Source organism: Oncorhynchus mykiss, chromosome 13, assembly GCF_013265735.2.
Source record: "Oncorhynchus mykiss isolate Arlee chromosome 13, USDA_OmykA_1.1, whole genome shotgun sequence".
Classification (NCBI taxonomy): Eukaryota; Metazoa; Chordata; class Actinopteri; order Salmoniformes; family Salmonidae; genus Oncorhynchus; species Oncorhynchus mykiss.
The window spans coordinates 19,953,798-19,977,459 of record NC_048577.1 but is presented as its reverse complement, the minus strand read 5'-3'; the positions used below and the strand labels follow the sequence as shown (position 1 = coordinate 19,977,459).

At 43.3% G+C, this 23,662-nt stretch overlaps 2 protein-coding genes across 5 annotated transcripts; both read right to left on the bottom strand.

Moving 5' to 3' along the window:
- Window positions 1–412: 412 nt before the first annotated feature.
- On the bottom strand, window positions 413–17,766 carry LOC110485854 (UPF0575 protein C19orf67 homolog). Of its 4 annotated transcripts, none has more exons than XM_036940529.1 (9): window positions 17,462–17,766; window positions 16,543–16,616; window positions 16,178–16,379; window positions 15,827–15,971; window positions 15,395–15,495; window positions 15,191–15,238; window positions 14,480–14,716; window positions 1,157–1,325; window positions 413–885 (listed from the first exon to the last, which is right to left on the bottom strand). In XM_036940529.1, exons 2-8 carry the CDS (start codon window positions 16,589–16,591, stop codon window positions 1,160–1,162), a joined length of 948 nt encoding a protein of 315 aa, XP_036796424.1. In that variant the 5' UTR covers window positions 16,592–16,616; window positions 17,462–17,766; the 3' UTR covers window positions 413–885; window positions 1,157–1,159. The 4 variants fall into 4 exon arrangements, with proteins under 4 accessions (XP_036796424.1, XP_036796425.1, XP_036796422.1 ...); XM_036940530.1 differs by having other exon boundaries at window positions 1,164–1,325; XM_036940527.1 differs by lacking the exons at window positions 413–885; window positions 1,157–1,325 and adding exons at window positions 13,445–14,002; window positions 14,136–14,297 and having other exon boundaries at window positions 17,462–17,764.
- Window positions 8,191–12,337, bottom strand: LOC118938233. The gene is made up of 4 exons (XM_036940526.1): window positions 11,989–12,337; window positions 9,409–11,242; window positions 9,112–9,188; window positions 8,191–8,795 (listed from the first exon to the last, which is right to left on the bottom strand). Exons 1-4 carry the CDS (start codon window positions 12,334–12,336, stop codon window positions 8,562–8,564), a joined length of 2,493 nt encoding a protein of 830 aa, XP_036796421.1. The 5' UTR covers window position 12,337; the 3' UTR covers window positions 8,191–8,561.
- Window positions 17,767–23,662: the final 5,896 nt, after the last annotated feature.

The window sequence follows — 23,662 nt, the reverse complement described above, 5'->3', positions numbered from 1 at the left end:
CCCCAGGAGACCAGTAAACTAGAAAATATTTATTTACAGAAAACTCAACTAAAAACTTCAAAACTGTACTAGAACTAAATCCCAAATAAGAACTAAACAATCGAGCAATGCAACCAACACGAGTGCTGTATTATAGCAGTCTGAATTCAGAATACATGTGTATAAATATAGAAGTATAGAATGCTCAAATTTAGAACTTTAGAATCTTTGGCAAACATAAGACATTGTGATGTCACAACTAAATGGTTCAAGTGAGCAAAATGTAATGTTGTATTACTCCATTGTTTACAAACAAATCATTTACAATGTAAGTACAGTACTGAGACCCCATGTAATTAAAATATTTACACAATCATTTATTTTCAATAAATTGTTTTCTTTCACAAAATAACACTCCCGTGCAAATGAATGGCAGGTCAATAGTTTTATTCTGATCATACAAAATTATTTCCAACAACCACAGAATACAGTAACACACGCTCAATAAAACCTTGAATATGAATAGACAACATCAGATACAGTTCAAATCTATCACTAGCTGGTAGGGAACTGGTAATAAAACTGTCTGTCTTTATAAATTATATTTGTTTTTATACAATATGTAAGGAACTATAAGGAAAATATTTGTCATGGATGACTGTCTAGTAGGAACCAGAGCTTTGTCAGTGTCCAGTCCTTATGTCAGTCCTATGTCAATGTTCAGTCCTTAAAGTCCTTCCCAATAGTTACTTAGATTTGAAAACATTAGCCGAACATAACACAATGTAAAGCTAACAACAAGTCATGTTATATCCTTTATTAAATCAATGAGAACATGTTATGGCCAAAGGCAGTACTAGAACAGTGGCTTGTCTCTGTTTCACGACTGGGGTCTTCCACTGGGGTCTGTTGAGAAAACAAAGCCCCCAGCAGGCAGTCAGTAGCATTGCAAGCAGAGGGCTCCTCTCCTCCCAGACACAACAGCCTGTGGTACCTAGCCTGCGGAACCCAGAACAGCACCCTGGAACGAACACGAACACACACACTCGCATAGAGATGCACAAACACACACTCAGCCACACACACGGTGTGAGTTATATTAACATGGTGCTTACTCTTAAGTATTCTATAAACAAGTCAAAGATGAAAGAGTGTTGTGAAGTGATCTGAGTGTGACCTTTTACCAGTCGTAGATGTGGTCTCTCACGGGGTCAGGATACGTTTGGATCCACTGACCGATTGACCACACCTTGACCACATTGCCTATAGCAACCGTCTCCCCTTTTCCCTCTCCATCGCCCCCCTCAGCAGGCTCCTCAGGGACGTCCTCGTAGCACAGGAAGTAGCTGCACGAGAAACACACACACAGTCACACAGGCAGTCACACAGGCAGTGAGAGATGCCATCTGATCGACTGTTCTTAGGCCTGAATTTCGAAATGCACATTGTCATCGAATATCTCAGATCAAAAGAGTCCCACATTTTTCTTGACACTAATTTTACAATTATTGTTTATTGGCATGTTGTGCCTTACTTTTTCACCTTTTCTACCTCTCTCTCTCTCTCACTCACTACTCTGTGTTGGTGACGTGCTTTGCTAGAGCTCCGCTCTATTTTGAAACAAATTAGTATTTATCTTAACCTCTCACGACCTATAACTTCAAACAAATATGACAAAGGGAAAAGGCACCAGAAAAGGGAGCGCTAAACAAGATCATTTGATTGAGATAAACAACGAACCAATTTCAACGTCGCCGAACCCACGAGGAGTTACCTGAAGAGGCTAGCTTCCAAGAGTTCCCCACAGATCCTACTCAAAGTGACATACTGGCTGCCATAAACTCACTAAGCAAGAAGGTGGACACAAGGTTGGCTGATATCGCAAAGAGTATTGGGACTTAGGCCGAATCAGTGAAGGCAACCAAGGGAAGGGTGCATGAGGTGTAGCAGACGACAGTCGATCACGAGGCCAGGCTACAGGACATAGAGAAACAGTGCGTGACGTTCAAAAATTGACAACAAAACCCTGAAAGCCCGAATGGAAATGCTCGAGTCGCATTCAAGACGCCAGAACATCCGAATATGTGGGATACAGGAGAACACTGAGAAAGGGAAGCCCACTGAATTTGGCTCGGATCTGATACAGGCATTGCTGGGGTGTGAACACTTCAAAACGGCCATCCTGATCGACCGCGTACACAGATCTCAGGCAAGGAAGCCGGCCCAGGGTGGGCCACCACTCATTGTACGGCTGCACTATCCCCAGACCAGGGATCTCATCCTCAAGCTGGCTAGTCAAAAGTTCCCCCTTAACTACAACAGAGCCAGGGTGTCTTTCTACCCAGATCTTACCTTGGAGGTGAGGAACCAACGGAGAGAGTATGATGAGGTACGCAACAAATGCAGGGCGGCCAACATCCGATATGGATTCCTCTTCCCAGCCCGGTTTAAGGTGACAGTCGAAGGATCAACACATAAGTTTGACAACCCAAAAGAGGCCGATCTGTTCTTGACAAGCATGCTCCCTGGCTGAGGATACAGAACGGCTGTGTCAACCGGCTAAATAGCCAAATACAGGCCAGGAATGTGTTTGAATTTCCGGCCTATGTCTTCGATTAGAAATCAGAAATTGGGACTTATATGATAGGTGAGATGTTGTGGCTAATATAGCATTGTTTAGCATATCATGTTTTAGTGCCACTCACCCCCTAACGTGAGAGTTAAGTGTTATTTAATATTAGTTTATATGCGGAGCATCTATAGACGACGAGTTAGTTCAAGCTGTATGTCTAGACACCCTAAGGTTTGTGTGTTAGCCAAGGAGAGCTTAGTTTGGGGAAGTTACTCAGTAAAGGGACTGGAGGGGGTTGGGGTCTGTGTTTTCTGTTCACGAATGAAGACAGTCAGCTGGAACTGTAATGGCCTCGGGCATGTGGTGAAACGAGCTAAGGTTTTTTCTCATCTTAAATCACTGGGTGCTGACATAGTGCTTCTTCAAGAAACTCAAATTAAACGCTCCGCTCAGGCCAAGCTACGAGTCGGCTGGATCGGTCAGATATACCAGTCTAACTCTGATGCAAAAGCGAGAGGGGTAGCGATCCTGATAAGGAAAAACATTCCTTTTGTTTACTCATCCTCGATTTCAGATCCTAATGGTCGGTATATTATTGTGGCTGGTACACTGAATTCGAAACCAGTAACCTTGGTCAATTTATATGGACCCAACTTCGATGATCCATTATTTATTCAAAGTGTATTTAAGGACGTACCAAATATCTCGGATACAAGTGTTATTGTTGGAGGGGACTTTAACTGTGCGTTAGATCCTCTTTTAGATAAACATCTATCAAGGTCACTTCAACAATCAAATGCCAGTGTCTGTCTAAATACATTGATGACGAACCTTAACATTGTTGATATTTGGAGACTGACGCACCCAACAGACAGGGATTATTCTTTCTTTGCATCAGTTCATAAATCAATTTGTTGGACTCCAAACTCATTTCAGCAGCTGAGTCGGTTACCTATCACCCTATTCTAATTACGGACCACTCTCCTCTGTCCATGGTGCTGAAACTCGACAATATGTCGACAGGTCGGCGACCGTGGCGCTTAGACGCATACCTGTTGAAAGATGAGGCTTTTTTGTCAGTATTTGAAGGAGCAGATTGCCTTTTCCTCGGAACTAACGACACGGGGGATGTTGACGACTCCACCCTTTGGGAATCTCTAAAGGCTGTGATTAGAGGTTACATTATTTCTTATACATCAGAGAGGAAGAAACGCGCCAATACTAGGCTGAGAGAAATTGAAAGACAGTTAGGGGAACAGGAGAACGGTTTTAGGACGAATTCCTTGTATACAGTCCTTGAGAAGATCACAAAGTTAAAATATGAATACAATACCATCCTTTCGAAACGGGTGTGCTCTTTACTTGCTTGAACGCAACAAAGTTATTTTGAACTGGGTGACAAACCACATAAATTATTAGCAAGACAGCTAAGGCATGTACTGGCATCTAGAGCTATTCACAAAATAAAAGACAAGAAGGGTAAAATAGTAACAGATCCGCAGGATATTAATAAATGCTTTGCGCAGTTTTACTCAGAGCTATACCAATCAAAATGCGATACTACTGATCCACAAACTATGGAACGCTTTCTCGCTGAATGTGAACTTCCTAAACTAGACAGGGGGGCAGCTGCTACACTCGATGCTGGGATAACTTTAGAGGAAATTAACACAGAGATAGCACAATTTACAAACGGCAATGCCCCTGGGCCCGATGGATATGTAATAGAATTCTATAAGAAGTACTGCGCCAGTCTAGCTCCACTTATGTTGTGAATGTGTAAACAATCCAAAGAAAATGCCAAACTCCCGCAAACACTGTATGAGGCTACAATAGCACTGATCTTGAAAAAAGATAGAGATTCCATGGAGATGTCGTCTTATCGCCCCGTGTCGTTACTCCCCATAGAAAACAAGGTGTTGACAAAGATATTGGCAAACCGATTGAAAATATATATTTCCGACATCATACACCCTGACCAGACAGGTTTTTATCCCGGGCCGACATATATACTACAATTTGAGTCGCCTTTTCAACGTAATGTCTCACGATCATAAGGTTGAGGCAGTGGTAATAGCTCTTGATGCAGAGAAGGCGTTTGATCAGATTGAGTGGAAGTATATGATGTCGGTTCTGGAGCACTTCGGGTTTGGAAAGGAATTTATTAATTGGAAAATAATTATTTATGCACACCCAATGGCGTCCGTGGTAACCAATCAGGAAATGTCGCAGTCATTCCGCTTGTTCAAGGGGTGCCCTATTTCGCCTGCTCTCTTCGCTATAGCCATGGAACCCCTTGCTACTGGCATTCGGGCATGTGCCGATATAGCTTCTGTCAAAATAAAGGACACACAGCACAAAATCTCCCTATATGCAGACAATGTTCTTTTGTTTTTGTCCAAGCCTAAAACTTCTACTCTACCCTTACTTCACTTGATGAACACATTTGGCTCCTTCTCTGGCTACAAGATAAACTGGCAAAAAAGTGAGTTGATGCCAATATCACGGCCTGTGGAGATGCAATTTCTGCAGTCTACCCCATTTAGAACAGTGATGGACAAGTTCACAAGTCTTGGCATTGTAGTGACAAGAGATCTTGATCAGCTTTTGAAAGCGAATTGGGACATGAAAATATATCAGCTTAAACAAAATATTGATTTTTGGAAAACTCTGCCTTTCTCCTTGGTTGGTCATATAAACGCTATTAAAATGGCTGTCCTACCCAGGTTTCTTTACCTCTTCCAATGTCTACCCAATTTCATACCACAAAGCTATTTTAAGAAACTGGATTCAATAGTAACTCCATTTTTATGGGATAACAAGGCAGCCAGAATTTCAAAGAAGCATTTATGCAAGTACAAGATAGTGGGGGGCTTTGGCCTTCCTCACTTTAAACTGTATTATTGGGCTGCAAATCTGAACATTGTGTCTTTCTGGAGGGAAAGTTTACCTGCGATGAGACAGAAGGATATGCCTTCATGGCTTTTGATTGAGCAGGCCTCCTGTCAACGTTCCTCACTCCCTGCACTTGATAAATAGCCCATCATATGTAAAAAAATCCACTTATGACTCTAACCCAGTCATTTGTCATAAGCTTAGGGTCTGGAAACATTATTTTCTTAACATACCCACTGTTTACATAGACAGCCCAATTTGCCTGAATCATGGTTTCCACCCTGCATTGGATGATGTGGTGTTTTCACAGTGGAGGGAGAAGGGGCTCACAACAATTGATAATCTAATCATAGATGGTCAGTTAGCTTCAGTTCAACAATTACAGGGAAAGTTCAACATGCCAACAACACATTTTTTCAGATACCTCCAAATCAGGAATTTCGTACGGACATATATCCCACAGTATGGCATCCTTGTCAAACCCCACTCAAAAGGGTCGGTCTCTAGACTGTATAATGTGCTACAGGCCCACATAGAGGTATCCACAGACACCATTAAAAGGGCTTGGGAACAAGAACTTGGTTCAGAAATCTCAGATGAGGACTGGGTAGAAGCTCTCAGGAATATAAACCACAGTTCAGTGAATGCCAGACACAACCTTGTACAGTTTAAGGTGATACACAGGTTACATTACTCAAAAGTAAAACTGCATAAAATATTCCCAGACACCTCACCACTGTGTGAGAGGTGCAAGCAGGATGAGGGGACGTTGACCCACTTATTCTGGACATGTCCTAAGTTACATGTTTACTGGGCTCTCATTTTTGATTACTTATCTAAAGCCTTTGATAGAGTTCTAGCCCCAGACCCATTGATCGCTCTGTTTGGTACAGTTGATGGGAATAACCAGGAAGGAAAGGCTGTCTCTCTTTGTACTATATTAGCCAAAAGGCTCATATTGCAATTTTGGAAATTGGAGCCTGTACCTACCTTTGAAATGTGGTTATGGGATTTAGGCAATGTAATACGTATGGAAAAGATTCGATACAATACCTCCAATAGAAGTCCAATGTTTTGCAAAATATGGCAGCCGATACTGGATAAATGGTCTAGTCCCGCTTCATAACTGGGTTGACGATCTGCTGCTACTCTGTGCTGTACTGCACTCAATATTTATTTTTGGCTTATCTTCACTGCTTGTAATGACTATATGCTGTCTTCTTATACATGTACCACCTAAAAGGATTTTGTTTTATTTTGTGTATGTGTGAGTTAAGTTTTGTTTTGTCCGCTAAATTGGCCATCCCATTCAACAGTACAATCAATGTCTGTAACGGTTTTCTTCTGTAGACGAAGGATCGGACCAAAGCGCAGTATGGTTAGAGTTCAACATGTTTAATAAAGACTATAAACGTGAACACTACAAAATACCAAAACAACAAATGTGCAAAACCGAACCAGTCCTATCTGGTGCATAGACACAAAGACAAAAGACAAGAAACAATCACCCACAAAACCCAACACAAAACAGGCTACCTAAATATGGTTCCCAATCAGAGACAATGACTAACACCTGCCTCTGATTGAGAACCATATCAGGCCAAACATAGAAATGGGACAACTAGACACACAACATAGAATGCCCACTCAGCTCACGTCCTGACCAACACTAAAACAAAGAAAAAACAAAGAAAACACAAAATAACTATGGTCAGAACGTGACAGTTTGTACAAACCGTAGGTCACAGTAGGCAAATAAATCTCCTTCAATGATACAAAAAATAATATACAATTCATTTGCGTTGTTTTTATCTCCTAAATGAAACAAGTGATCCCCCATTTTTACTTCCACACATTGTATGAGCCATACCATGCTTTCAACCCTCCTGTACCTGTGTTGATTTACAGTTTGTTCCCTATTTGGAGACTTAAGAATGTTAATGTGCAAAGTGCAAGAATGTTACAGAAGTCTTGTATTGTACTGTATGTTATTTGAATTGTATTTATATGTAAGAAGGTACAAAGACCTAGCCTGGGCACCATGTGTTTGACAGAAGGGACAAGGAGCGGAATGTTAGTTAGACGGGTACCCAGACTTACAAAGACCTAGTCCAGGTTAATAATTCCCTTCATTCCTTGGCATCACATCATGAATGTACTCCTAAAAACCTCAGACCTGATACGTTTTATAGACTACATAACCTATATTCATTCTAATTAGCAAGTAATATGTTTGTACAAAGTGTTATATTGTTTTTAAATAAAGAATAAGAAAAATATCTTAGCATGTTATGATTGAGAGACTTCCGTCATGATCACTGATGCACCGAGGTTGCAAAGTTGAAATCCCATGCTGCCCCACTGTGATACATCTTGGTCATATCATGTAGACTACTGAATGTAGAGGTGAGCTCTCCTTTCCAAACACCTGCCTTACATGACAGCTATGGTCTTGCTGCGTTTCTGAGCAAGATTGTCAAGAAGTGTTAGAAATGTCCAGGGGTCCAACTAGGTTTTTTTTTTCTTACGGCCAAACGATCCTCAGAAGCAGCTACAGCATTTCATATTCTACTCTTTGTACCATTTATTCTTGTAAATGATCCGTTTCAGACTATTGATGGAAGCGTTTTTATTTAACGTATATTAATTCACCAAATGTTCATTGTTGTTAATTAACCAATCAATTTGAATAGTCTACTGTATAAATTATCCCAAAAGCCCAAAATCCGAAACGTACTGTATTTTCAGCAAAGTAAATGTGTTTATCTAATCAAAAACAACAATTTAAAAAACAGATTTTCAGGCTACACCATAAAACAATACAATGGATTACAATTGGTTACATTGAGCATCAGGCTCCTCTATATGGAATGTAAAATATATATCTATCAGAAATAAAGTCATAAAAGACACGTCTTTAGAAAACAAAGTCACGCAAAATACTTAAAATAAAGTGTTTATTTTTCAAATAAAAGTTCACAGAGATAATTGTTTGGTGCCAAAACATAGCCTCTGGTAAAATATAAATAAACATCCTGTATCCCAAAATGGAAAATAAGACATACTATTAGACAGGCAACATATGTTCATATGGGATCTGAGGTAGGCCTTGTTGTTATATCTGTCTCTGTGTAAATGTGTGTGTGTCCATACGCTTGGTTTGTGTGGATGTGATTTCTAGTATCCGCGCCTGCGACAATCCTCCATCCACACTTCTTTCGCTGTTTTTCCTCTTACGGCCAAACAAACCCGAGAACCAGCCGCAACCCTTCTTCTCCTTCTTCTTCTTTTTATTATATTCCTCCTCCATCATTGCCATCCATCCCGTCTTCCAGAAGGGTTCGGGTTCCTGTGAACAAACAGAGTTGGTGAGTGGAAACTACAGGCACCTTAATTGGGGAGGACGGGCTCATAGTAATGGCTGGAATGGTGTTAATGGAATGGTATCGAACACATCAAACACAAAGTTTCCATGTGTTTGTTGCCATTCCAGTTACTCCATTCCAAACATAATTATTAGCCCTCCTCCCCTCCTGTAGTGGATACAAACCTCAGGAAGCCATCACCATCCTTTCAATGCTGAAGCTCCAGCTCAGTACGGGACAAACAACATTCAAATTGACTGATATTATCAATGAGACAATACAGAAAACAGTGTAGCTTACCTTCTCAAGTGGGGTGAGGAGTTCCTTCATTATGTCAGCGCTGGCTTTCTCAATGCAAAGCTCCAGCTTGGTCTTTTCTACAGGAAAGGGAAATGTGACAAGATAGGACATTTGAACGGAAGGGAGGAGTTCAAGTTGTTATTGTCCAACTGGTTAGCTAACTGTTACTGTAGCAGTTGACTCTACATCGGATTTTGTTGTGAAATTGTGAATGAAAGAACATTGTGGAATACCAGTCATTTACAAGATACTAGGCCTGATTCTGAATGTACAACACCAACAGTAGCATTGTTCTACCTGTATCATCCGGGGTTCTGGTCTCTCTCTTGACCGGGATGTTGATGCAGTATGGCCGGTCATCACCCTTCTTGGTGTCCTTGGCGAAGGTCAAGGTAGGCCTCAGGTGAACCATGATCTCTCTGACCATGATATCGCAGACTAGCAGAGACTGTATTTCTGGGTATAGCTGGGCTTTAACCATTGGCCAGTCATGGAAAGTCCTGAAGTACTTGCTCTTGATAGAGAATGAGACGTCTTCTAAGAATTTGGCCATCTTGTCCGTCTCATCGTTGAGCTTCTTCAGAGTGTGTAAGAACAGTCTTTGGTTTTGGTATTTCAATGCCTCTTTCTGAACCTGGATATGTAGGTGCTCTACCATATCATTGCAAAGTGAGACGTCTTCCCATGAACCGTATTGCTGCTTGATTGTACATGAATCTGCAAAAACAGAGTCAAAGACTTTCCTGACAAGAATAACAGGAACAATATCAAGGTTTGTCATCTTTGGTTTGTTCCTCTCGGTCTCCGTCCGAGCCGGTTCTTGCACAGGCTTTCCACAGTCCTTTGTGGTTACCTCGAAAACATCAGTCTGTGGGAACTGCTTCAAAAAGGCAGCCTGACTGACGTCGAGAGCAAGAGGATTATCAGGCATTGTGTTGCTTGATGTCACAACCTCTTCATCGTCGTCCCCAACAAAGTATTTGGGGTCGATCCAGACTACATCTCTGTTGGAGGAACGAGGCAGAGAAACACGACGGATGTATTCCAACTTGATGCGGTCATTCAGGGGGAAAGCCTTCAGGAACAGTGCCAGTTTCCCGACCCAGGACCCGTAGTGATCGTAGATGGTCTTCCTAAGGTCCTCGGGTAGGGCTACTGCAAAGAGTTTGCTCTCCATAGCCTCTTCGCAGCTCCTAGCTATTGGACACCGTGGGCCGAGGACTTGAAGCGGATAGGTGTCACTGATGCCCTTGTACACCATCAGGATCCCCTCACAGATAGCGCTGGGGATGGTGGAGATGATCACCGTGTCCTTCATGGCAACCAGTTTTTTTATCTTGATTGTCGTGCCAAACTGATGTATCATGGCACTCTGCATGTGCAACACTGTCTTTCTCATGTTGCATAAGGGGGGGCACAGATTTTCATCCACAGATATACCTGGAATCTTCCTCAAGATGTTAAAAGCAACCGAGGCCATTTTAACGACCAGTAAGAGCAGAGCCTGTTGGTCAAGCTGTTTAGTACCGCGTCCGTTCATTGGATGAAGTTTTAGAATAAACTTCACTATGAAGTCACTGAATAGTTCTCCACTAATGATCAATCTAGCAGGTAGAGGACAGATGTTCACCATATCCTGACTAATACGTCTCTCCTCTTCATTGGCAGCATAAACAACGGGCACTGTCTTAGCAATGCATAGACCTACGAGATGAACAATGTACCTTGTCAAGATGTGTGACCCGATTCCCAGTGCTCTCGCCAGCACAGGTTTCGGGCCTAGCACTTGCTCAAGGTTGTTGATGACAGTCTTAGCCACCTCATAAGCATCAGTGGACTGCTGACCGTTCAACAGCTCCTCCTCCTCAGTGACCTCGACCCAGGGAATAGACCACAGAAGAGCTTGGGTGTCGTTGATGATAGCAGGTGTCTCCAAATACACTCCCCCCTGAAAGGCTTGGGGATCTACTTGAAGAAGCACCTGGGTGATGATATGCTTGATGGTGGAAACAAGTACCACAATCTTCTTCGGCATGATCTTGTATGCAGTCTTCATCACGGTGTCAGTGTCTGTGAGGGCCGTTTGGAGTATGGGACATGTGCTAAGGTCAAGGGCCTCAACCTCCTTTGCCTTCACATAGATGAGAAAGAGAGGCATTGCAATACTTTACTACCTATCACGTGTATTTCTTATTACATGTTTAGAACACACTTAGAAAAAAAAGGTGTTATCTAGAACCTTAAAGGGTTCTTCTGCTGTCCCCATAGGAGAACCCTTTGAAGAACCCTTTTTGGGTTATTTTTTGTGGTTGAATTTTACCATTTTTTTCTCCCCAATTTCATGGTATTCAATTGTTTTAGTAGCTATCTTGTCTCATCGCTACAACTCCCGTATGGGCTCGGGAGAGACGAAGGTTGAAAGTCATGCGTCCTCCCAAACCCAACCAAGCCGCACTGCTTCTTAACACAGCGCGCATCCAACCCGGAAGCCCGGAGGAAATACCGTGCACCTGGCAACCTTGGTTAGCGGGCACTGTGCCGGTGCGTGATGAGACAAGGATATCCCTACCGGCCAAGCCCTCCCTCACCCGGACGACGCTAGGCCAATTGTGCATCGCCCCACGGACCTCCCGGTCGCGGCCGGTTACGACAGAGCCTGGGTGCGAACCCAGCTGCAGTACAGCGTCCTTAACCACTGCGCCACCCGGGAGGCCTGGTAAAACCCTTTCTACAGAGGATTGTATATGGAACCGAAAAAGGTTCTACCTGGAACTAAAAAGGGTTATTTTATGGGGACAGCCAAAGAACCCGTTTGGATCCCTATTTTTAACAGTGTAGTATACAACAACAGTTCACAAATAAAGGATCCAGTCTTACCTTGTCTACCTGGCTGTCCAGGTCCCGTATGACATAAACTTCTGAGGATGAGGGAGGATAGGGGTTCAGGTTTGCCACGAGGACCTCAGCATTCTTCTCCTGGGCTTCTCCATCTGCCACCTTGTCCAGCAGGCTGTCCATGACCTCCCTGACCTCTTGTGGAATCTCCACCTGGGTCTGGCTGAGGAACTCCACCTGGAGCTTCTCATCTGACCTGATCTCAGGTTGGGCCTGTTTCTCTGAGAGAATATCTGCTGTGTCGCCACTCATCAGAGCTACAGAACCAAGAGGCTCATGGGAAGGAACCGATGGCTTGGCCTTGTCAGTCAGGAGCTGCTGCCCCTCCATGGTTACCTTGAGATGGAAGAGATGAAGAAGACATTAGTTCATACTGTTCCTTTGTGAACTAAAGGTGCAATAGCAGGTAAATAAACAGTCTATGTGGGTGATAGCAATGGTGTAGTATATAGCAATGGTGTACTATAGTTTAGGGAATGGAAAAGTATGAGTATACCTCTCCTGGAGACTGGTGACATTGGCTTGGTGTCACGCTCAGCTCTCTATGAACTTCCTGCTCGATCTCATGAAGTCTCTGGCGATCCTTCACCTTCAGCATCTGTACACACAGTAGGAGTTTAATATTAGCAGTGGAATCACAGGACATTTTATTTTATGGCCATGACAATGTCATTTTGTTCAGGATATCAAATTTATCATGGATGTTGTCAGCCCAAAACCTATTAAATACTAAAGGAGAACATCAAAGTAGATGCTTCAACACATGAGAGCTATTGTATAATTAATGGCAAACTTACCAGCTCATCAAGGTAACAATGGACCCAAGAAGACCCTTGGATGGATGTCGAGTCATCCATATTTGCTCCAAGTTATCCCCAGGAGACCAGTAAACTAGAAATGTTATTTACAGAAAACTCAACTAAACTTCAAAACTGTACTAGAACTAAATCCAAAATAGGAACTAAACAATCGAGCAATGCAACCAACATGAGTGCTGTATTATAGCAGTCTGAATTCAGAATACATGTCTATAAATATAGAAGTATAGAATGCTCAAATTTAGAACTTTAGAATCTTTGGCAAACATAAGACATTGTGATGTCACAACTAAATGGTTCAAGTGATCAAAAAAATAAATGGGGCAAGGACAGGACTATAAATTATTCTGGAACAGAAAGGTCTTCATTCTGAACTACCTAGTTGTCACAGTAGGCTATTTTGCATGATAGAACAGCACTGCAAACGCGAAATATTATCAATAAAGAAAATCTTAACCATATGGCAAACTGAAATGTTGTATTACTCCATTGTTTACAAACAAATAATTTACAATGTAAGTACAGTACTGAGACCCCATGTTTTTTTAAATTGTAATGAAACACAAACATTTATTTTCAATAAATTGTTCTTTCACAAAATAACACTCCCATGCAAAAAATGGCAGGTCAATAATTTTATTCAGATCATACAAAATGATTTCCAACAACCACAGAATACAGTAACACACGCTCAATAAAACCTTGAATATGAATAGACAACATTAGATACAGTTCAAATCTATCACTAGCTGGTAGGGAACTGGTAATAAAACCCGCTGTCTTTATAAATTATATTAGTTTTTACACAATATGTAAGGAACTATAAGGAAAATATTTGTCATGGATGACTGGCTAGTAGGAACCAGAGCTTTGTCAGTGTCCAGTCCTTAAAGTCCTTCCCAATAGTTACTTAGATTTGAAAATATTAGCCAAACATAACACAATGTAAAGCTAGCAATAAGTCATGTTAAATCCTTTAAATCATTGAGAACATGTTATGGCCAAAGGCAGTACTAGAACAGTGGCTCATCTCTGTTTCACGACTGGGGTCTTCCACTGGGGTCTGTTGAGAAAACAACACCCCCAGCAGGCAGTCAGTAGCATTGCAAGCAGAGGGCTCCTCTCCTCCCAGACACAACAGCCTGTGGTACCTAGCCTGCGGGACCCAGCATAGCACCCTGGAACGAACACAAACACACACGCAGGCACACACCGTGTGAGCTATATTAACATGGTCCTGACTCTTAAGTATTCTTTAAACAAGTCAAAGATGAAAGAGTGTTGTGAAGCGATCTGAGTGTGACTTTGTACCAGTCGTAGATGTCGCCTCTCACGGGGTCAGGAAACGTTTGGATCCACTGACCGATTGACCACATCTTGACCATATTGCCTATAGCAACCGTCTCCCCTTTTCCCTCTCCATCACCCCCCTCAGCAGGCTCCTCAGGGACGTCCTCGTAGCAGAGGAAGTAGCTGCATGAGAAACACACAGTCACACAGGCCGCGAGAGATGCCATCTTATCCGACTGTTCTTAGGCCTGAATTTCAAAATGCACATTGTCATCGAACATCTCAGATCAAAAGAGTCCCACATTTTTAACATACTTTAACCCTTTCTCTACCCCCCCCCCCCTCTCTCTCTCTCTCTCACTCACTACTCTGTGTTGGTGGCTCTCTCGTTCCCTGCCACTGGCTTATCCTCCTCTGGATGTCCCTCCATCTCGCCATCCATATCCTGCTGTAGGCTCTCTCTGGGTCTCTCCACATTCCAGCGCATGCGTTTGTACAGGCCAGTGTGGACCCCAGCCAGGTAAGGGGCTAGACGACAGTACCTGTATATGGACAGCCCCACACTGTCTATCTGACACTTGCCAATGTAGAAATGGGAGACACTGGAATGGAGAGAGGGGAAGAATGATAGATACATAAATGGCTGGATGAAGGATTGTGGAATGAATGTCAGACGAATGAGAATAAGGGTTGACAAGTCCAAGAATCTGTCTATATATTTGCGTCATACTCCACAATGTTCCATTTCCGGATCTAAATACAGGTATTCTAGTAGGTGTTGGTACATATCATCGCTGTCTGATGAAAACCTTGCCACTCAAATTGTGTTGAAAGCCCCAACTCTTCTCAACGTAATCTGAACGTTTCATGACTCTAGGACCAAGAAAATGTACTCAAAACAGCTTCTGAAATGTCAAAATTGTATGTTTATTAAAAATAGTCTAATATGAGAGTTCTCACTTTCCTGAAAAGTGTCTGTTTTGGAGATTAGGTTCTTACCTGACAGCGGCAATATGCGTTTGTATGTGCATCTGTTTGTGGTGGCTCACAGCCTTCAGATGTTATGGTGTAAGTACCATAGGCAGGTGGGATGAGCGATGACCAGAAGAGGCTGGTTGGAGGACCTATAGGAGGACGGGCTCATTGTAAATGGCTGGAATTGTAATGGCTGGAATGATATAAATGAAACGGTATCAAACACATCTACTCCATTCCAGACATTATAATGAGCCCGTCCTCCAATAGTTCCTCCAACCAGCCTCTTCTGGTAAGTACAGTACCTTGCCGGATCAGTCTCTTCCAGTGAGAGAAAGTCAAAGGAGGCATAGGTCAAGACCAGCTGCTCCAGCCTCTCACACAGCTGCTGGGAGAAGTCTAAAAACTGGACAGATGGACAAAAACATAAATACAGACAGACAAATGACACACCACTCTCAGTTTACAGCATCTCTTGATCTTTCTTTATTAGTTCTCAAACCTCTCATACGCCTATATTCTTGGCCAGAGTTGATTCACAGACATTTCAATTGGTTTGAAGTGTAGAATACATTTAATATCAATAAAGAGTAACAAAGGGAAGGGATCACCGCCGCTACCGCACTTTCCAACCAAGGTGCCTGAATTGAGGATAGAGCAGACACGGTCACTCAATAAAGAGTGACAGTTTTGTCCTACCCAGATTCAGAGGAGTAGGGTCGAGTTGAGGCTCTTACTCGTGAGCGGATGTACATGGGTAGAGGCGTGCTCCGGGGCAGGGAGCTGCGAGCGGTCGACTCCAGGTAAGTGAAGTAGGGCTGACAGGTCCGCAGGAAAGTAGGCACCACGTGAGCAAAGTGTTCCTTCTGCAGGTTGTCATGCCTGCAGACCACACACACACATGGTTATGTCACAGGACAGGGCTTCATTATGTATTACTTTAACCCCTTTGAGAAATAATAAACAATAACTTGAAACACTACTAGATGTAATTGTATAGTTTAGCTGCACTCTTCACTGACTCACCTAACCTCTATCGATCATTAGCTTAGACTACATTAACAACTTTCCTAACTGACTAACGTTACCTGTATAAAAGATGTGCCTGATACTCATCCGCCTTATCCAGCAGGTACTGGAGTTGCCGCTCAATGATTCGGAACCTCTGATGATGCTTCCTGTTGATATCCTGGCATGACGACGTGAACTCCCAATCAGCATACCCTGTGCTGTACCTTTGGTCGCCACATGAGGGCGCCAAAGCGCTACACTCTACATGCACCACATTGTCTGAGAAATGTCGGATAATTATTTGTTGACTTGAGTTTGATTAGCAGAGTCAAATCAAATTATATTGGTCACATACACATGGTTAGCAGATGTTATTGCGAGTGTAGCACGTTTTTCGTGTACATAATTATTAAGCTACCTATGCATTTTGACAGTAACTCACCTGTGTCTGGTGATGATCCAAGATAATTTCTCAGCTCCCCCTGTTCCATGCTTTTTTTTGTAGCCTCAATACAGCTAGAAAGGAATTGACATTTTAAAACTATAAATAACAATTATCTAAGAAAACTATGTCAAGATGTTACTATTCCCTCTCCTAAAATATACTGGAATGCAGCCCTAGGACAATTGAACTGGAACAAAGTATGACTGTTGTCTGGCAAATATTGTGTATCTAATAAGGTGAAATAAGTATCATACAAACGCATTCATAGAATCTACCCTGTAAAGACCTTTATTATACACAGATTCAAAATAGTTATGACAACAAATGTGTATCTTGTGGTTGTGAGCCAGAAATTTAACCATTTATTTTGAGACTGTTCTTATGTCAGAAGATTTGAGTGAGTTAGAAGATTTTATTTTAAAAGAAACGACAATTAATATTAATTTGAGAGACTCCTATATAAATGTTTTATTTTGAACCAAATGATATGGACCCTGATTTAACTTTCATTGTTAATTTTTGTTTTGTTTCGTGGTAGATTATTTTATCCATAAAATGAAGTGGGCAGAGAACCAACCCCTCTTCGCATTGTTTAAGATAGAATTGAAATATTATTTTGCAATTATCAGTAAAGTGTAAAAACAAAAAGCAATGCGTACTATAAACCTTTTTATACTTTGTATGGGTTGTTCATAAAAATACAAATAATAACCAATGTTCGCTATCGGTTGACACCTCGAAATCCTTCATTAGTTAGCTAGCTTTAGCTTGTTAGCTAGCTAGCAACTGCAATATAAGATACGGGTTTCTTGTGTGTTGTATTCATTGAACACTTTACACGTTTTTATGAGGGTACTTAGCCAGTATTTTCATGAACTGAGGATAGTTAGCGATTAGCTAACGAAGTTACACCTACGCCACTTTCCGCACTCCTCTGAATCGTTGTAGAGCTCATGTGCGGCGCCTTAGAAGTTCCCGTCCCACCGTCAGTCCAGAACTTGACAAGTACGGTTCTCAATCGGTCTCCGTCTCCAGCCTCCTCTCTTTCTCTTGGATTCTATATCTGACGCTCGGCCCCGGTCTCAACTGAATTTGTCAGTTTGCAGGCTAGCCTAGCGCGACAACTACTACTGTGAGCGCCTAAAGCAAACACTAGACTAGAGCAAGCGGATTCCTCTGCTGGCCGAAACATGCACAAAACCTCTTGACAGTTATGTGGGTTTATTTATATAGATAATTGGAGATAGGCAACCTTTCTGCCTATGGAGACTAATAAATAAATGATTGCAAAATTACAAAAATCACCATATATCTTACACCGCTGTCATTGTCAAGCCAAATATCGTCGTTTGTTTGACAACACTGTTATGAAAAAAATGTATGCTTTGATTTGTCAGTATTAGTATCCATACTAGCTACATGAATATAGTTATTCTAATTCTATTATTCTCACTATATTATTCTAACTCTATTATTCTAATTCTATCAAAAGTTCAGAAGTGAATGCGGAGTGCAGACTGATTATGACAACCGGCTCTAGACTTCGATTGATGGCTCTTTCAGTTCTTGCCACCAGAGGGAAACATTGATATATAAAACCCCACTGAATCAACGTGAATTGGGTTCCATTACATTTGAAGCTTTTTAGAGATTTCGTATGTGATCAGAAAATGTATTAATCTCCCGGCGTGGTCACTGTGAGCTGTTGTATTTGACGTAATCGTGTATAGTGCCATGACGTAATATATGAGACTATGACGTAAACGCAGTCAAGAAATTAATAAATTGATTGGCTCAGTTGAGTTGATAGTTTGCATAGGACAGTCATCCTCATGTTCAAAGACATTACTTTGCCTGGACAAGAAATTCTGTGTAACTGTAAGTATTGTACTTAAAATGTTCAAACATTTTATATAAACATATATTTGTTTATTCTTTTTCTATCATTGTATCATTGTCTTAAAATAAAATAAAGTCATAAACGGCTGAGGAGAGTTAAGTCTCATATATGATGAAAAAAATGTGTATCTGTTTGTCTCTGTAATGGGGAAATATTTTTAGTAGTACAGCCATATCCCAGGGGTTTTAAAACCTCTCCTAGAGGACCCCCAGACATTCCACTGTATTCCACAGCTAGCACACCTGATTCATCTTGTCAACTAATCATCAAGCCTTTGAATAGGTTTTAATGAGGTTTGTTTGTTTAGGGCTACAACACAATTGTTAATCATCCGGGGTTCCGCAAAGAGAGGGTTGAAAACCACTGGCCTATGCAAAAACAGACTGATATGCTTTATGGTTGGAAAAGTGGGCATAAAAATGGAGGACTCAGATGTAATTTAGTTCATTTTGTACCTTAACCCCAGGTTGGGACTGTCCAAGCTAGGGTTGGAGAACAGGTGTTCCAGACAGACAACCATGATGGACCAAGGCTGCTGGCACTGGTGGACTGCGCCTAATACACGCTTGTCCATTTTTGGTCAGTGAATGTTGCTAAACGTTCCGCCTTGCTGAACGCGCCCCTGGTTGTATAAGGACGCTTTGTTTTGAAATCTTTACGTGATTGTAATTGAGAGACCAGTTGGTGCTAAACTAGTAATATGACATGTTCTCAAATAGAAATCTGTTTAAAACGAGATAATGGTGCATGGGTCATTTACTAGTTAGAACCAATAGCATTGGAATTCTGACTCTAATTCTGATTCTAAGCTTAACCCATATGTGACATGTCATTCAGTTCCGTCATGTCTATGGTGAAAGAGGTGGTTTTAATGGTGATATGATTTTGCTACTGTTGTTGTTTCTCTCAGAACTTCGTGCAGAAGCCCCCTCAAGGCCCCAGGCTGAGCCATCAGGCCAAGATGGCCAAGGCCGAAAAGAATGCCAGAGAGGCCATTGAGCCCAGAAAGGCTAGGGAGACCAATGCAGCGGCGAAAAAACCAAGCCGCCAAGTCGTTGGTGTGTTGGCGCTGCCGCCACCTCTTCTATCTCCGACGACCAATTACAGTGATAGAATTATAAAAGAACATACAATCTGGTTGACGGATCAAATAATGGTTTGACTCTCCTCTTTCTGTAGGTGTCCTGCCAGCTATCAAGAAGGGCACTAAAGTGACTAAGGTGGAGACAGCAGGTGGGTTTTTGGTGACACAGTGGTTATTCAATCGAGTCGTTGCCGTGGTTACTAGCTTGTTCGGTGGTAATTCTGATTGTCTTCTGTTTCAGAGCCACCAGGCCCCTTGACACCTGAGGATGGGGTGAGAATGAACTCCTCTCCATCTGTTGATGACCCCATGACCCCAGAGAGTGATGTCACCTCCGATGCCACTTCTCTGGCGGACCCACCCTGTGAGATGACACCCGAGAATGTAGAGGAGGCGTCCTCTCTAAAGGACTTCCTGAAGTCTCACCCGTGAGTCCTGCTCTGAACCGTGTTATGTGCAGTAGAAAAAATATAATCTAGTTGCCAGTCCACTAACCAAGGATTCTTGTTTGTTTTTTCTTTTCCAGCCAGAGAAAGCTCATCAGGAAGTTCCTCAAACAAAAGGTAAGTCCCCCATTTCTACTTCTTTACCGACTCTAATCATGCCGACAACAACAAAAAACATGTAACTTAAAAAACGAAGAGGAAATGCTGTCACTTAAAGTTGTTGTATTTCTTTCTATGAATGTGACCATAGAGGACCTGGAAAACATGTCCTATGTGGTCCTCCTGCCAGCGATAGCTCTGCTCAGGATCTCCAGTCCAGAGTCACTCCACTCCTCCTGCCGGGGGTCAGGGGTGCTGAAGATCATCTCAGAGACGTTCCACCGGCGGAGCTCTGAGCCAAAGGGGAGGCTCTGGGGTGGGCAGCCCCCCACACCCAATTCTGAGACAGACCAGGAGATTCAGGGTATAGCAGACATGGCTGTGAGTAACATCATGAGGTATGCCCAGGAGGACCTCTTCTCTGGTATGAATGACCTGGAGACCACCAATCCATGCATCACTCTGACCGAAGAGAGACTCTCCAGCATCTTCTCAGCGCTGTTCATGAATGCCTGTGAGAGTGCCCAGGAGGCCACCAGACAGATCCACCACATGAGGTCCGGAATGGGAGTCGCCCTGGGTCATCACAGGGATCGAGCAGGTCCAACATACCAGAGTTGGCGTTGAACCTCTGTCAGCTGGCAGAGTGTGTTGATGCTCAACCACTATTTCTGGAACATCCAAGTGTGTCCTGCTCCAACAGAAGTGGACTGCACCCACTTCCAGAGCAGGGCTGGGTGGAGGAGCATATTGATTCAGCCCTAGGTCAGTTGTCCACCATTGAGGCAGACATGGGCGAGTTAGAGAACTTCACCAGACCTCTGCCACTGACAAATGGAGACGACAGCTCATCCAATTTGTTGTCGGGGTCGTCCACTGCCTCATCTCCATCCACCTGCCGGTCTTCTCCCGATGTGAACTCAGAGGGAATGGCCCACTACATCATTATGGCCCTGGAAACCCTCCAGGAGGGGGAGGACAACAGCTGGAGTCACTCTCAACCTCTGTCATCAGGCAGAGGAGATGGAGAGGGTTTATCCCCAGAAAGACACACTCCACTCCAGCGTCAGTGTGGGAGAACTGGGGTCAGTGAGGAGAGCCAAGGGAAGGGATGTCCATTAAGCCCTCAGTGAGGGGTCCCTATCTGTCTTTGTCCTGCTCGGGGAGAGGCCAGGGTAGATTTTTCCGACCAGCACTTGGGACATGGAGCAGAACCAGCCTCCCAGCACTCCCACATCCAGCGAGGAGGATTTGTGGGACAGCAACTCCACATGGTCTCATGGGGTTGAGGAGGAGGGGTCAGAGCCTCGTCGGAGGTGGGCAGCTATGTCGGAGAGGGGCAGCTCCCTGATCCTGACCCCCCCCCCCCCCCCCATTGTTATTATTGTTATTGCCATTTACACTGTGTCCAAGATGTTTTGGGATGAGGGTGCTGTCGATGGGGGGAGGAAGTATTTTTCTCCGCTCATACAGGAGTAATAAAGGCCTAGTTCACTAATTTTGTGATCAAAAAAATAAATAATGCAGCACCCCTGAGAAATCTCTCTCTCTCTCTCTATCTCTCTCTCTATCTATCTATCTATCTATATATACTGTACAAGTTAAAAGTTTGGACACACCTACTCGTTCAAGGATTTTTCTTCATTTTCACTATTTTCTACATTGTAGTATAATAGTGAAGACATCAAAACTATGAAATAACACATTGAATCATGTAGTAACCTAAAAAAGTGTTAAGTAATAGATATTGATTTATCGGGGGTGCTGCAGCACCCTCAGCACCCCTACTTCCTGCAGCTATGATTGGGCTGTTTTACCCTCTCCCTTTTTCTCTTCTCTCTCCTGTTTTTTCTACTTTTCTGTAAAGTATTTTGTGACATGTTCAATGTGAAGCAACACTTTAAATAAACGTTGATTTGACTAGAGGCCTTCTGCCAGGTCCTGACTGCCTGGTTGGAACAGATGCTGAACAGGATCTGCAATGACAATTACAGGGCCAGTGTCATCATCCAGAAACGGCCATTTATAACCTGTTTTACCATTATGACCAGTATAAACCCTGTAATAGCCAGTGTATTACCATTCTAGTAAATGTACTAGATACATCATAGATGTGACTTCGAACCAGTTCAGAATATAAGTGTGTTTTATTAGGATTGGATTCTGGTGCCAGGGACAGGTTCCATGACACGCCATGTCCTTCTTCATCAGAGGAAGAAGAGGTGTTCTCAAGTGTCATGACTGTCTTACATTTGGAGCCCTCCACCTCAACCAAGGCAGCACGGGCAGCTCCTGCAAAGACCCTGGAGGTCAACCCCTGTCTGGGGGGTTGAAGATGAGAGAGTCCCCAGCACCTCCATGATTGAGGGGTCCCTGACAACCACTCAGGTAGCATGGAGCTGATGTCTCTGAGGTGAGTACCGGCTCCCTGACCCCCTACCGAGGACCGACAGGACCTCCTGGAGAAGATTCCCTCTCTCCTGCAGGGTGAGATCCTCATCGAAGAGGACATCCCCCTACGCAGCAGTCCCAGGGACACCGTCATGAGCCCCCAGACCCTGAAGCTCATCCTCCAGGGCATCATGCGCCGACTGGAGGCCTCAGAGTCCCCCAGACAAGGAGGGCTGGGGGACCTTTTTGGAGGTCCAGCATGCCCTGAAGTATGCTGACATCTCTGTCCTCTTCAGCCTGGAGGAGAGCATCCAATTCAGGGGGGAAGATGCAATGAAGGCCATTGTGAAGGCTGCGGCAAAAAAGGTTGTCCCTGCGTTCGGACTCCAACCGGGCTCAACTGCGCACCGCACGCTATGGTGGTGAGGGAGCCATATGTTGCATGGCAGACACCATCGCGCGCGTCATAGACGACCACACCCAGGACTGGAGTTCAGACGGCCATTTTTGAGCGAGGAGGAGCCGTGCTGGTGGGAAATCACGCTCCTCCTCAAGCTCCTCAAAGAGTGACATCGCCCTCACAGAGGAACTCTTGGCCCAGGGGGAAACCCTGGAAGAGGACCAAGAGGATGTGGCTGCGATCGACAACAAGAAATGTGACTCTGCTAGCTTGGAGAAGGCCAGCAGCAGCTCCCTCTCCACAGACCTTGTGGACAGCACCTCCACACAGGTAAGGAGACTACCATTAACCAGTAGGTTGTTGAGTTATTGGGGCTGTTTGATTGTGAGGCACCAACTCATATCTGTTTCGAGGCAATGAGGAAGTTAGGAAAGGGGAAGTGAGGTTGCAAGAAGACCCTGAAGAAGAACAAGGTGGCAACCCTTGGCACTGATGTTAAGTCCTCCCTTCTGTCAGTCCACATGTCTATTTATCTTCAACAAAATTATATTATTTCACCACCATCCCCTAACATTACCACCATTGTAATGTTAGGGGAAGAGACTATATGAACTAAAAAAAATGTGTTTTTGTTTTCTGTTGCAAAAGTTTATTTTACGGTTTGTCCTAATGATGTCATCCCCTGTTCTCTGTCACCTGTTCAGATAACCGTGGCTGATGAGCTGGGAAAAAAACAGTCTCTCCTCCTGCGGATTACAGCTGCCATGGAAAAACTATTTTGCCTCCCCTGCAAAAAA

Excerpts from the sequence above, each read along its gene's own strand:
- LOC118938233 (XM_036940526.1), bottom strand. The coding sequence starts at position 12,336 with ATGGAGGGGCAGCAGCTCCTGACTGACAAGGCCAAGCCATCGGTTCCT. Across the intron at positions 11,243-11,988 it reads TGGACAGCCAGGTAGACAAG|GCAAAGGAGGTTGAGGCCCT; the intron begins GTAAGACTGGAT and ends ATCTATGTGAAG. Across the intron at positions 8,796-9,111 it reads TCCTCACCCCACTTGAGAAG|GAACCCGAACCCTTCTGGAA; the intron begins GTAAGCTACACT and ends GTTTGTTCACAG.
- LOC110485854 (XM_036940527.1), bottom strand. The coding sequence starts at position 16,591 with ATGGAACAGGGGGAGCTGAGAAATTATCTTGGATCATCACCAGACACA. Across the intron at positions 16,380-16,542 it reads TGGATCATCACCAGACACAG|ACAATGTGGTGCATGTAGAG; the intron begins GTGAGTTACTGT and ends GACATTTCTCAG. Across the intron at positions 14,717-15,190 it reads GCTCATCCCACCTGCCTATG|TGTCTCCCATTTCTACATTG; the intron begins GTACTTACACCA and ends TCTCCATTCCAG.